The sequence below is a fragment of the Aotus nancymaae genome, unplaced genomic scaffold, assembly GCF_030222135.1.
Source record: "Aotus nancymaae isolate 86718 unplaced genomic scaffold, 86718_ANA_hifiasm-v0.15.2.pri h1tg000059l, whole genome shotgun sequence".
Lineage (NCBI taxonomy): Eukaryota > Metazoa > Chordata > Mammalia > Primates > Aotidae > Aotus > Aotus nancymaae.
This window is the reverse complement of record NW_026988473.1, coordinates 14,730,110-14,742,272: the sequence shown is the minus strand read 5'-3', so window position 1 is coordinate 14,742,272 and position 12,163 is coordinate 14,730,110. Positions and strand designations below refer to the sequence as shown.

At 52.7% G+C, this 12,163-nt stretch overlaps 1 protein-coding gene across 6 annotated transcripts in view; it reads left to right on the top strand.

The window, feature by feature from the left end:
- Positions 1–12,163, top strand: part of CSTPP1 (centriolar satellite-associated tubulin polyglutamylase complex regulator 1) — a 216,443-nt gene that overhangs the window by 201,848 nt on the left and 2,432 nt on the right. For all 6 annotated transcript variants that reach the window (XM_012452501.2, XM_012452502.2, XM_012452500.2 and 3 more), the window contains 3 exons: positions 6,443–6,528; positions 8,242–8,434; positions 9,019–9,128. In XM_012452501.2, coding sequence (XP_012307924.2) covers positions 6,443–6,528; positions 8,242–8,434; positions 9,019–9,128 — 389 coding nt within the window. The remainder of the gene's footprint in view (positions 1–6,442; positions 6,529–8,241; positions 8,435–9,018; positions 9,129–12,163) is intronic.

Below are 12,163 nucleotides of genomic sequence, written 5' to 3'. Positions count from 1 at the left end.
TAATCCGGAACTTCAGGAAAACGGGTGCAGCCCGTGCCGCTAGACCAGGGAAACTGAGCCTCATTAGGGGTGAATAGGAAGTTGGCAAGTCGGTAGGTTCAGGCTGGAAGCTATTGCTTCCTTGGCACCCTCAGAACTCCCAGCCAGTCTGCCCATCTCAGCTGCTGGAAGTCAGCAGGGGAGGGAGAGCGTGGCCAGCCCCTCAGACCGGCCAAGTGCTCTGTCGCCACTCCGGTTGCCTGTCCTAGGCTCCGCCCCACACATGGTTCTGCTCAGCGCAGCTTGAACCCAAGTGCCTCTCTTCTCCCCGAGTCCCTCCCTCTAGCCCCGAGGCAAGGCCCGCAAGGATCCCCTCATGATCCAATAGATTTATGCAGACTCTCGCTGGCAGCAGCTCCCTGCTGGCTCCACTTCAAAGCAGGGCAGCCAGGCCCCCCCAGGTGTCAGAAGCAGCTGGCACGTTAGCAGAAAGCCTCTGGCAGGAAGGGGTGCTGAGCCAACTGCCAGCAACTGGAAAACAGCACATAGGGATGACCTCCTCTCCAAGAAGATTCTTTCCTGAGCCCTCTGGGAGTGGCGATGAGCTTGCGTTCAGGAGGAAGGAGCCGTCTATGGGGATAGAAGGGTTGCAGGCAAAGGCAAAGACTGACCAGGAGCTTCCTGCCTGCCTTTGCCCACGGTTCTGCAGAGATTCCACAGCTAGAAAGATTCCACGGGGGGATGGTCCCAGGTGCCTAGAACTTTCATGGGTCTCAGCATCTGTTTGCAGATGGACAGCACAGCATATGCTGTGATTAAAAACACCTTTCGGTTAATCCTTCAGAATCTTCTGCAGCCATAGACCTCTGAACATCAGACTCTCCCCACACCAGACTTAGCACTAACACGAGAAGCTGTTAGTTCTGTCCACCCTTGGGAAGTATGAGCCTTCAAGCTTCTGCTTGAACATTTCTGGCAATACACATCTCATTCCTTTACAAATCAGCCACAATCCTAGAACAACGCAGCTAGAAAAAGTCTCTAGAGCCAAACTCCAGATCCCCGTGAAATCCCCCCACAGAGGCGGCCCTTCGAGACTTGGGTTTCAGCCCTCACTTCCTCCCTAGTCTTCACTTCTAAGCAAAAGGATTTAAATGCAGTAATTTGTCCAATATCATGGTTTTTAGACTCTCCACCAGCCCGACCCTCTTCTCTGGGATGCTAGTTTACTCCCCTTAAATGGACCGTCCAGACCTGAAAGTAATCGTATTTGAATGATAGCTCTTTTGCTCCTAGCCTGTAACCTTCGCTGAGTTTCTTAATCCCTCTGAATGCCTGCATTCTCCATAAAGATTCTCACTAAGTATCTTTATGACAGGGATTAAGAAATTACTCCAGGTGTCACCTGGCAGGAGGAAAAGGGGACGGTGCTTCTCTCACTCATTTGTTCATGCATTTCTTCATTCAACAGACACTGACTGCCTACTATGTGCCAGGCACCATGCTAGAGTCAAGCCACAAGCAGGGAGACAGAGTGTCACTTGGTGGATCTTATGTTCCCAGGACAAAGACAACAGTGTGAGGAGGTTGCTGAGAGCCGCAGAAGCCAATAGCGGGGGCCGATTCTAGTCTGGGTTAGGTGCTGTCCTCTTCCATCTCCCCCGAGAGGTGCTGTGGAGGCTTCAGCCTGAAGAATACGGAGATATCGGTAGGTGAGGAGGAGGCATGGAGGGCAGGGAGCATTATGGGTAGAGGGGCAGACTTGTCTGGAGGGCATGAGGAAGGACCAGTGTGGCCAGAATGCAGTGGAGTCGTCGAGGGAGGCAGGGGCACATGGGCCAGGCTCACAGGCCAGATCCAAGTCAGGGACTGTGTCCTATGGGAAGACTGAAGGGTTTTGTTTGTTTGTTTGTTTTACACGGAGTCTCGCTCTGTCACCCAGACTGGGGTGCAGTGGCGCAATCCTGGCTCACTGACACAGCCACCTCCCAGGTTCAAGTGATTCTCCAGCCTCAGCCTCTCGAGTAGCTGGGATTACAGGTGTGAGCCACTGCACCCGGCCTCTGTGAAGGGTTTTCAACACAATAGTAAAATGGTCACATTCACATTTTAGGAAAGTCATTCTGACCACAGCATGGATACTCAATTAGAAGAAGGCAAGAGCAGCTGCAGGGAAACTGGGTAGGAGGTCCTGCCATCATCAAGAAAAGAGGGCTGGAGGCTGCGGGGAGGCTGGTCACTGTGGACATGGAAGGAAGTAGACGGATTCAAGAGAAATTTCAGCAATAGCATTGACAGGACTTGTGACTGGTTGATTGGCGCCAAGCAGGGGAGTGGGGAGTTTCCAGGATGTCTAGAATGGCCCAGGTTTCTGGTTGAGGAGAGTCATAGCTGGTGCTGCTGCTAACACAAGCTCAGATCCAGCTGGCTTTTTAAAAGGCAGCCAGTCTCACTGCTTACAGTTGAGAAAAATCCCTCAGTCCTTTATTTTTTTTTATTTATTTTTTTGAGATGGAGTTTCACTCTTGTTGCCCAGGCTGGAGTGCAATGGCGCGATCTCGGCTCACCGAAACCTCTACCTCCCGGATTCAAACCGTTCTCCTGCCTCAGCCTCCCAAGCAGCTGGGATTATAGGCACCTGCCACCACGCCCAGCTAATTCTTGTATTTTTAGTGAGACGGGGGTTTCACCGTGTTGGTCAGGCTGGTCTTGAACTCCTGACCTTGTGAGCCACCCGCCTCAGCCTCCCAAAGTGCTGGGATTACAGCTGTGAGCCACCACACCTGGCCCCCTCAGTCCTTCATACACATGCTGCTGGAATCCAGCCACATGTCCCTCAGAAAGCCAGCCCCCACCTCTGTCTGCTCCCCTTCACTTGCGCCCTGCTCCCTTCTCCCAGGCATACGTTTCAGCCCCCAAGTCTCTGAGCCTCAGACTCTTCACCTGTAGAATGGAAATAACATTAAGACCCACCTGTAGGACTGTTGTTGGATAAAATTTAATTAATGTAGTCAAATGACTTAATACTCTGCCATGAGGTAGGGTACTCAAGAAAGGTACCTGCCACTATGGTGGATCACTTGACCTCAGGAGTTCGAGACCAGCCTGGCCAACATGGTGAAACCCGTCTCTACTAAAAATACAAAAATTAGCCAGACGTGCTGGCAGGCACCTGTAATCCCAGCTGCTCGGGAAGCTGAGGCAGGAGAATCACCTGAACCTGGGAGGCAGAGGTTGCAGTGAGTTGAGATTGCACCACTGCACTCCGGCCTAGGCAACAGAGCAAGACTCAAAAAAAAAAAAAAAAAAAAATGGTACCTACCTCTATTGCTACCCATATTACAAGGCACCTGCAGGGCTGCCCTGCTCTGACAGACACCCCTACCCTCCCACAGTGTCCGCTCCCTCTCCCACAATGGCCTGTCTCCAAAGGGACTGCTGACGTTCAAGGTCAAGATGGCCCCTAGCAGAAAGCTGCAGATCTGTTCTGAGGCTGGAAGGGTGTGCCCTGTTTGCAGCTTCTAGTCCCATCTGTGGCTGAAAGAAGGTGCTCATGGCACTTAGCATTAAGGCCTCCACGGAGGCTGGGAGGCAGGTCCTGGCTCCGGGGAAGGCCTATTGGTGAGAATTGCAAAGGGAGGTAATTTCTGCAATTAGACAGTGATGATGGTGGCACTACTTTGTGAATAAACTAAAAAAAAACTGGTGGCCAGGTCCAGTGGCTCACACCTGTAATCCCAGCACTTTGGGAGGCCAAGGTGGGCAGATCACAAGGTCAGGAGTTTGAGACCAGCCTGACCAACATGGTGAAACCCTGTCTCACTAAAAATACAAAAATTAGCTGGGCATGGTGGCACACACCTGTAGTCCCAGCTACTCAGGAGGCTGAGGCAGGAGAATCACTTGAACCTGGCAGATGGAAGTTGCCGTGAGTAAGATCGCACCACTGCACTCCAGCCTGGGTGACGGGGTGAGACTCTGTCTCAAAAACGAAAACCAAAAAACCTGAATTGTACACTTTTAAAGGGTGCCTTTTATGGTGTTTCATTATATCACAATGTAAACAAGTGGAGATAAAGAAATGCAAACCTGAAGTTACTGCTGTAGGAGCGAGAGTGCTGCGTCGGTTGATGATAAACTGAGAAGCCAGGGAACGTGGGGAAGGGCTTGGGCTTCCCTGGTGGTTTCCTGCTGGGGATATTCGCAGTCCAGTGCTGTTCTGTCGTAATTAACTTTAGACTATTGGGGTTCTCAGCTGTCCCGAGAGCAGGACAAGAAGGGAAAGGCAGTGGCTTCTCACCTGCGGAGGTTTTGCCTGCCCTGCTGAGCCTGTGAAGGAAAAGCTTTGAGAAGCTGGCGGCCCTCGCTCCCTGGGCCCTCCTGGGAGAGCTTGCTCTTCCTCTGCAGTTGGGTGTCTTTGCTAACCCTGGTCCTCTCTAGCTGCCCACTCTCTGCCATATCCCTGCTCCCCGAATCCAGATGTCAAAACAGATTCTGCCATCCGGATGGGAAGGCAGCTGTTTTGCCCACCTGGGTATTCCTTGAGTTATGAGAGGTGGGGTAAGCACTTGGCCTTTGGCACTGCTCTTAGCCCGGGAACTACTGATGGAGGGACCAGAGCACTCTCTCGTGGCCCTCAGCAGCATTGCTTCTTCCCGTCCTCAGCCTTGAATTTTTTCCAGCTGGAATTTTAGCATTTAATTCTGGTTAATGGAGGCAGCAGTCTTTCTCCCCAAGAGGTACCTAACATGTAGGTAACAAGAAAGAAAATAAATTAGCCACAGAAACTAGGAGATAAATGTTAGTGTTTCTGCTGTGTATCTTCAAAGAGGCAGTGTGGCCTCCTGGAAGGTGCCTGGCCTGTGGCGTTGAGCAGGCGCCCCAGCTGTGTGCGCGACTTCGGCAGGTTGACCTCTCTGAGCCTCAGACTCTTCACGTGTAGAATGGAAATAATAAGACACACCTGTAGGATTGTTGCGAGATAAAATGTAAGACCTTAACAGCCTGCCATGAGGTAGGGTACTCAGGAAATGGTACTACAATAAAGACTAGGCAGGAACCACTGTCTCTTCAGCCAGCTCGCAGGCAAGGGGAGTGGCACCACAGCACAGTCTCTTTGAAGCCCCCTCCCCAGCAGTGAGCCATCCTGGCTTTCTCTGGAGCTGATCCAGTTGCCAGTCTGGGGAACCTCTGACTCAGGGAAGTGGAGAGAGATTTAGAAAAATACAAGAAAGAGAGCCAAAAAAAAAAATTTGTTTTTTTGACAGGGTCTTGTTCTGTTGCCTGGGCTAAAGTGCAGTGGCGTGATCTCGGCTCACTGCAACCTCCACCTCCCGAGTTCAAGTGATTCTCCTGCCTTAGCCTCCTGAGTAGCTGGGAATACAGGCCCACACCACCACACCCGGCTAATTTTTGTATTTTTAGTAGAGGTGGGGTTTCACCGTGTTAGCCAGAATGTGCTCAACTTCCTGACCTCATGATCTGCCTGCTTCGGCCTCCAAAAGTGCTGGGATTACAGGCGTGAGCCACTGTGTCCGGCCGAAAACAATTTTAAAAAAACAGTGAAGATAAAGCCAAAAGGGCCTGATCAGAAAGAGGCTGGGGGCCAACTCCACCCCAGCCAGTGATTGGTACCTGCCTGGCATGTGGCAGAGCCCGGCAGGGGCTCCTTTCCGGACCTGAGCAGAGGATGAGCAAGGCCTTGGTCTGATCCCTTTCCAAGTCAGATAGCTTTCTTCCTGTGAGGCAGGTCCTCAGTGGGAGGGACTAGAGACAGGGAAACCATGGAGTGGGCGGCCTGTTAAGGTGGACAGCGAGGAGGCGCAGGGCCGCCGTGGCCGCACAAGCTGAGTGTGGTTTTGACCCTCACAAGCACAGATTCCCCAATAGCTCTTTGCTCTCTCCCCTTGTCTGCCATCTGTGTCCCAGGGTGGAGGTGTCTGTCGCTGTTCTGGCCCTTTGGTAGCTTATTAAATCTCAGTACCACTTGCCAAGACCCTTTAAACCCCTTGGCTGTTCTTTTTGCCTTTTCTGATCAGCTGTATTTATTCTGAACTAAACGGTCCTCACGGCAGAATGAAAGGATTTACTGCTTAAGTATATGAAAAGAAACCTTGGCTGCATTACAATTGCACCCTCCCCTCGCTGCCCCCTCCCCTTGCTCTGTCCGCTAGCTGGTGCCGCTGAGACTGAACCGGGTGCCTGCTCTGGGTACAGTGTGGTCGGTTCAGTTCGGTGGCAGAGTCCAATTGATGGAGCAGTGAGGTGACTGGGAGGAGCATGCTTTTGGGAGCCCTCTCCTAAATGTCCTGCTGCCCCGGGGAGACTGGGGGTTGGGGGGGCAGGAACAGCTTGCCCTCTCTCCCCCCTCACTTTTCCCTTCCTCCCTCCCCCCTCTCCCTCCCCTCCTTAAACCGCCCCCCCACCACCCCATTTTCTCAGATTCTCTGTCTTTCCCCTTCAGGATTGTGCTCATGGACGATGCCATGGACTGCTTGATGTCTTTTTCAGATTTCCTTTTTGCCTTCCAGATCCAGTTTTACTACTCAGGTGAGAGTGCTCCAGGCTCCATGTGGCTCTGTATAGGACCACGTCTCCCTGACCCGCCCTGCTGCCCTCCCCATCTGTGTGCCTGGCACACACGTTTCTCTTCCCCGCTGCCCTTGGGGGTGTGCTTCACTGCAGGTCGCTAACAGGATGTCTAGCGTTCAGTGGTGGTCACAAGATTCAGTCAGCAGAGCTGACTTCCTCAGCCTCCTGAAGACACTGAAAACCACAGTGCTCTCAGTCAGCAACACAACAAACCAGTTTAAGTGATAATGACATTAACAACATGCACTGCACCCACAGCATCCACTGCTTACTGAAAACTGACCCAGGTGCAGCACTGACTTTAATCTTGATAACAACCTTGAGAGATCGTCCTTTCAGAGATAAGCTTACAGAAGTAGGCAGCCAAAGTCATGCAGCTCGTAAGCGGTAGAGACCAGACCTGAAGGCTGACTGCAAAGCCGGGGTTCTCAGCCTCGCTGCTGTTTTACTGCCTTCAAGGCAGTAAATTCTCCCTTGGCAGTCGATCGTGCATTTGGGTACACATTCTCCTCCACCCCACAGCTTTAAAAAAGCACATACCAGTCCTTTGTCACACTCCCACCCTGCTCCCCGATTCACACCACCTGCACCCTTAAGTCTTCTCTGGAATCAGATGGAATGAATATAGACAAACAAATATAAGCATACGCCAGCTCACGCACAGATACATCAAATAGAATGCTGGTTTACAAACTGCTGACTGTGTTCAGAAACAAACTTGTTTGAAATGGGCTCTTCCAGTAAACAGAAGGCTGTCCTTCGAGCCTAGAGGTGGCCTTCCTGCCAACTGGTGGCTGTGGCCTCACTTGGACCCCACATTCTGTTTACTTGATGGCAGCCCAAGGGCTGTGCAGGCAGGGGCTGGAGCCTGGGGTGTCAGCACCCATCATTTCCCATTTCTCCAAAGCTCCTGGGCCCTAGAGAAGGAGCAGCCATGTCTGGGAGAACATCTTCCCCTCAGTGCCTTCCCAGCCCTCTTCTTGCAGCGCTCCCAGAGGGATGGGACAGCCACTGCCCTGGGCCGGGGGCATCACCGACACTGCACAGCAGTGTGTGTTAGAGATGAGCTGGGCCATAAGTCAGCGGTTCTAACAATGGCTCAACTACAAAATGTGAAAACCATTTCAGATGACTGGTTCATCAGCAGCTTGCAGCTTTCTCTGTTCCTTACTGCTATTCCAACATGCTTTCTTGAGGTAGAGAGGCAGGTGGCCGCACACGATGGGGCTTACCAGCGGGTGCACACACATGTTCACTCCTCCAGAAAATATTTATGGCCGTAATAGGTGCCAAGCACAGTGCTAGGCCAGGAGAGGCCCACAAGGCGTGACCCCTGCCTTTGTGCATTCTAGCAAGGAGACAGATTAGACAAATGATGACACAGAAAACTCCCCCCTGGCTAAGTGCCAGAAAAAAGCCTAGGGTGCTATGAAAGTGCAGTGGTGGGTCTCACCTGGTCCAGGAAGCACTGATGGGACATTTGAGCTAAAACACAGATTAGTGTCTCTCATCAATGTGCTGTCAAACAAGCTTGAGGACTTCTGCTCTCAGGACACCGTGCCCTGAGCCCCGAGGCTGCTGTGGGACTGAGCTGGCAGAGAAGGGAGGACACAGAGAAGGGACAGAATGTGTCCTCCCTGCCTGAGCTGTCCCCCACCCCCGTGGTTCCAGAATTCCTGGACAGTGTGGCTGCCATCTATCAGGACCTGCTGTCGGGCAAGAATCCCAACACAGTGATCGTGCCCACCTCCAGCGGGCAGCACCGCCAGCGACCTGCCTTGGGCGAGGCTGGCATGCTGGAGGGTGTGGAGGCGTCGCTGTTCTGCCAGTGTCTGGAAAACCTGTGTGACCGGCACAAGTACAGGTGAGGAGTGGGCACGCGGCCCCCTGCCCCAGGGACCTCAGACTGCTGCGGTGGAACAGAGCTCTGCGAGATGCTGTGCCCAGCCCAGGGCCTGTAGGGCCCTTGCCAGTCATAATGCAGACGTGCCATTTGCCCCCAAGCAGTTTTTGACTGAAAGGCTCCCGAGTAGCTCACTTCAAAAGGACTGCTTTCACTTGTGCAAGACCAGTGTAGATGACCAGTTTACTGGGTGACAGACTGGCCTTAACATTTGAGAGCAGGAAAGAGCACTCCTTGTATAAAACTTGCCTACACGGAGAGATGGGTAATGTGCCCTGTGTGTTCCCTTTGGGACCGAGCAACAGGTTTGGTTTTCTGTAGACATTTCCCCGAGTTACCCCCACTCCTGCCCTGCTGGTGAAAGCATCTGTTAATGAACATGCCGGTCCCTCCTGACCACAGTGAAGGCCTGATCCCTCAGGACCTTGGGGCTCCCAAGGCAGGTCCCTGGCTTGGCTGTGGGTATCCTCGTGAGCCTGGAAGTGTGGATGCAGAGGTGGCCCTGAGGCTGGCTAGTCTCTGAATCTGGCATCTCTCCTTCTTAGCTGCCCACCCCCAGCACTTGTCAAAGAGGTCCTGAGCAACGTCCAGAGACTGACCTTCTATGGATTCCTCATGGCTCTCTCCAAGCACCATGGAATCAACCAAGCCCTCGGTAAGCCAGAGCCAGCAGCGGTCAGCCTCTCCTGCCACACAGCACACGGAGCAGCTGCTCTCTGTTGGCTGCACGGCTCCATGGGGAAGGGGCATCACCATCTCAGCCTTGACTTCCCAGGGCAGACCCAGTCCCAGGGAGCGGGAAGACACACAACAAAACACGGTCTGACACATCCCCATGGTAGGGGAAGACTTTCCTGCCTGTGGCCCTGCCCCAGCATGAAGCTGCCTCCCCACAGCAGAGGCGCCGCACCCAGCCCCTCCTCAGAGAGTCCCCAGCCCTGCTTTGGGGAGCGGCCTGCAGGTAGGGCAGACACAGGACTGTTTACTCAGTGGTGCTGGAGATTATATATCAAAGAGACCTGAATCCCATTTACAAACAGGGCAGAGGTGTGTCTCGGGAGACCTTTTTTCCAAGCTGAAAAAAAGAAATCTGATTAATCTGAAGGGGAGGAAAAACAATGGGGGTAGCTTGCAGTGGCAGTTTTTCCTGCCTGCTGTTTTTTTCACTGAGCCTTCTCTGCCCGCCCTCCTGTTCCCCCTCCCACAGCCACTGCTATCCTAAGGGAAGAGCCAGCAAGCCTCCATTCTACTAGAGTTTAAGGAGTTTGGTTTTTGTTTTTGTTTTTGAGACAGTCTCACCTTGTTGCCCAGGCTAGAGTGCTGTGGTGCAATCTCAGCTCACTGCAGCCTTGACCTCCTGGGCTCAAGTGATGCTCCCACCTCAGCCTACCTAGTAGCTGGGACTACAGGCATGCGCCACCATTCAGGAAAATTTTTGTGTTTTCTGTAGAGTCTGGGTTTTGCCATGTTGCCCAGGCTGGTTTCAAACCCCTGGGCTCAAGGGATCCCCTCACCTTGGCCTCCCAAAGTGCTGGGATTACAGTTGGGAGCCACTGCGCCCAGCAAGAGGTTATTTTTTTGTGACTCGATCTTCCTGCTGTGCTTGGGATCCCAGGTGCCTGAGTCTCAAAGAAGATACATGGCATCCCCCTTCCTCTTGTCAGTTGAGGGAATGGGATCAAGGGAAGGAAAGTTAACATTCACTAAATGCCAACCACAGCAGGCTAAGTACTATGCTGGATGCTTTATATTTTTTATCTTACACAGTATACAGTCAGCCAGGGGACGCTGTGGGATACACAAGCACAAACCCCACCAGGCTGAACTGCATGCCACTCGCAGCCTCGTTATTCTGAGTTGGTGCTTGAGGCACGCACAAGTCTGGGGAGCCCTCAACTAACTGAGATGGGTAGCCGAGGTCACCTGCTGGACTAGGACTAGAAAGGAGGCAAAAGACAGGCCAGGTGCAGTGGCTCACACCTATAATCCCAGTGCTTTGAGAGGCTGGGGCAGGCGGATCACCTGAGGTCAGGAGTTCAAACCATCCTGGCCAACATGGTGAAACCCCGCTGCTACCAAAAATACAAAAATTAGCCGGATGTGGTGGCACTCGCCTGTAATCCCAGCTACTCTGGAGGCTGAGGCCCGAGAATTGCTTGAGCCCGGGAGGCAGCAGTTGCAGTGAGTGGAGATCGCGCCATTGCACCCCACCCTGGACGACAAGAGCAAGACTCTGTCTCATAAAAGAAAAAAGAGGAGGCAAAAGAGTCCGGAGTCAAGAGTAAGAGGGAGGCGGGTGGGATCTGCCCCCGTACTCTTTCTTCTTTTTTGAGACAGAGTTTTGCTCTTGTCACCCAGGCTGGAGTGCAGTGGTGTGATCTCGGCTCACCGCAACCTCTGCCTCCTGGGTTCAAGCAATTCTCCTGCCTCAGCCTCCTGAGTAGCTGGGACTACAGGCATGCGCCACCATGCCCAGCTAATTTTTTTGTATTTTTAGTAGAGACAGGGTTTCACCATGTTGACCAGGATAGTCTCAATCTCTTGACCTCGTGACCCACCCGCCTTGGCCTCCCAAAGTGCTGGGATTACAGGCGTGAGCCACCGCACCCGGCCCCCGTACTTTCATACTCCTAGTTACGACCACCCTTCCTTCCCACCAACAGCCACCACTAGGAAGAAGGAAAAGCCAATTAGCAACTGGGTCACAGCCTGGACTAACCTCATCCCCTTTTTCTAAGGGCCTTTAAAAAGGACACTGCCAGCCGCGGTGGCTTTAAAAAGGGCACTGTGAGCCGCAGTGGCTCACGCCTGTAATCCTAGCACTTTGGGAGGCTGAGGCGGGCAGATCACAAGGTCAGGAGTTCCAGACCAGCCTGGCCAACATAGTGAAATTCCATCTCTACTAAAAATACAAAAAATTAGCTGGGCATGGTGGCAGGCACCTGTAATACCAGCTACTTGGGAGGCTAAGGCAAGAGAATTGCTTGAATCTGTGAGGCAGAGGTTGGAATGAGCCAAGATTGTGCCATTGCACTCCAGCTTGGGTGACAGTGTGAGATTCCATCTCAAAAAAGGACACTGGCCAGGCACGGTGGCTCATGCCTGTAATCCCAGCACTTTGGGAGGCCAAGGAGGGCAGATCACCTGAGGTCGGGAGTTTGAGACCAGCCTGACCAACATGGAGAAACCCCATTTCTACTAAAGATACAAAATTAGCTGGGCGTGGTGGCACATGTCTGTAATCCCAGCTACTTGGGAGGCTGACGCAGGAGATTCACTTGAACCCGGGAGGCAGAGGTTGTGGTGAGCCGAGGTCGTACTCCAGCCTGGGCAACAAGGGCGAAACTCCATTTCTAAATAAACAAACATAAAAAGGACACAGCCAGGCACTGTGGCTCATCCCTGTAATCCTAGCACTTTGGGAGGCCGAGGTGGGTGGATCACAAGGTCAGGAGTTCGAGAGCAGCCTGGCCAATATGGTGAAGCCCTGTCTCTACTAAAAATACAAAAATTAGTCTGGCGTGGTGACAGGCGGCTATAGTCCTAGCTACTTGGGAGGCTGAGATAGAAGAATCACTTGAACCCAGGAGGTAGAGGTTGCAGTGAGCCAAGACTGTGCACTCAAGCCTGGGCAACAGAGCGAGACTCTGTCTCAAAAAAATAAATACATAGGACACTAATAGGCAGACA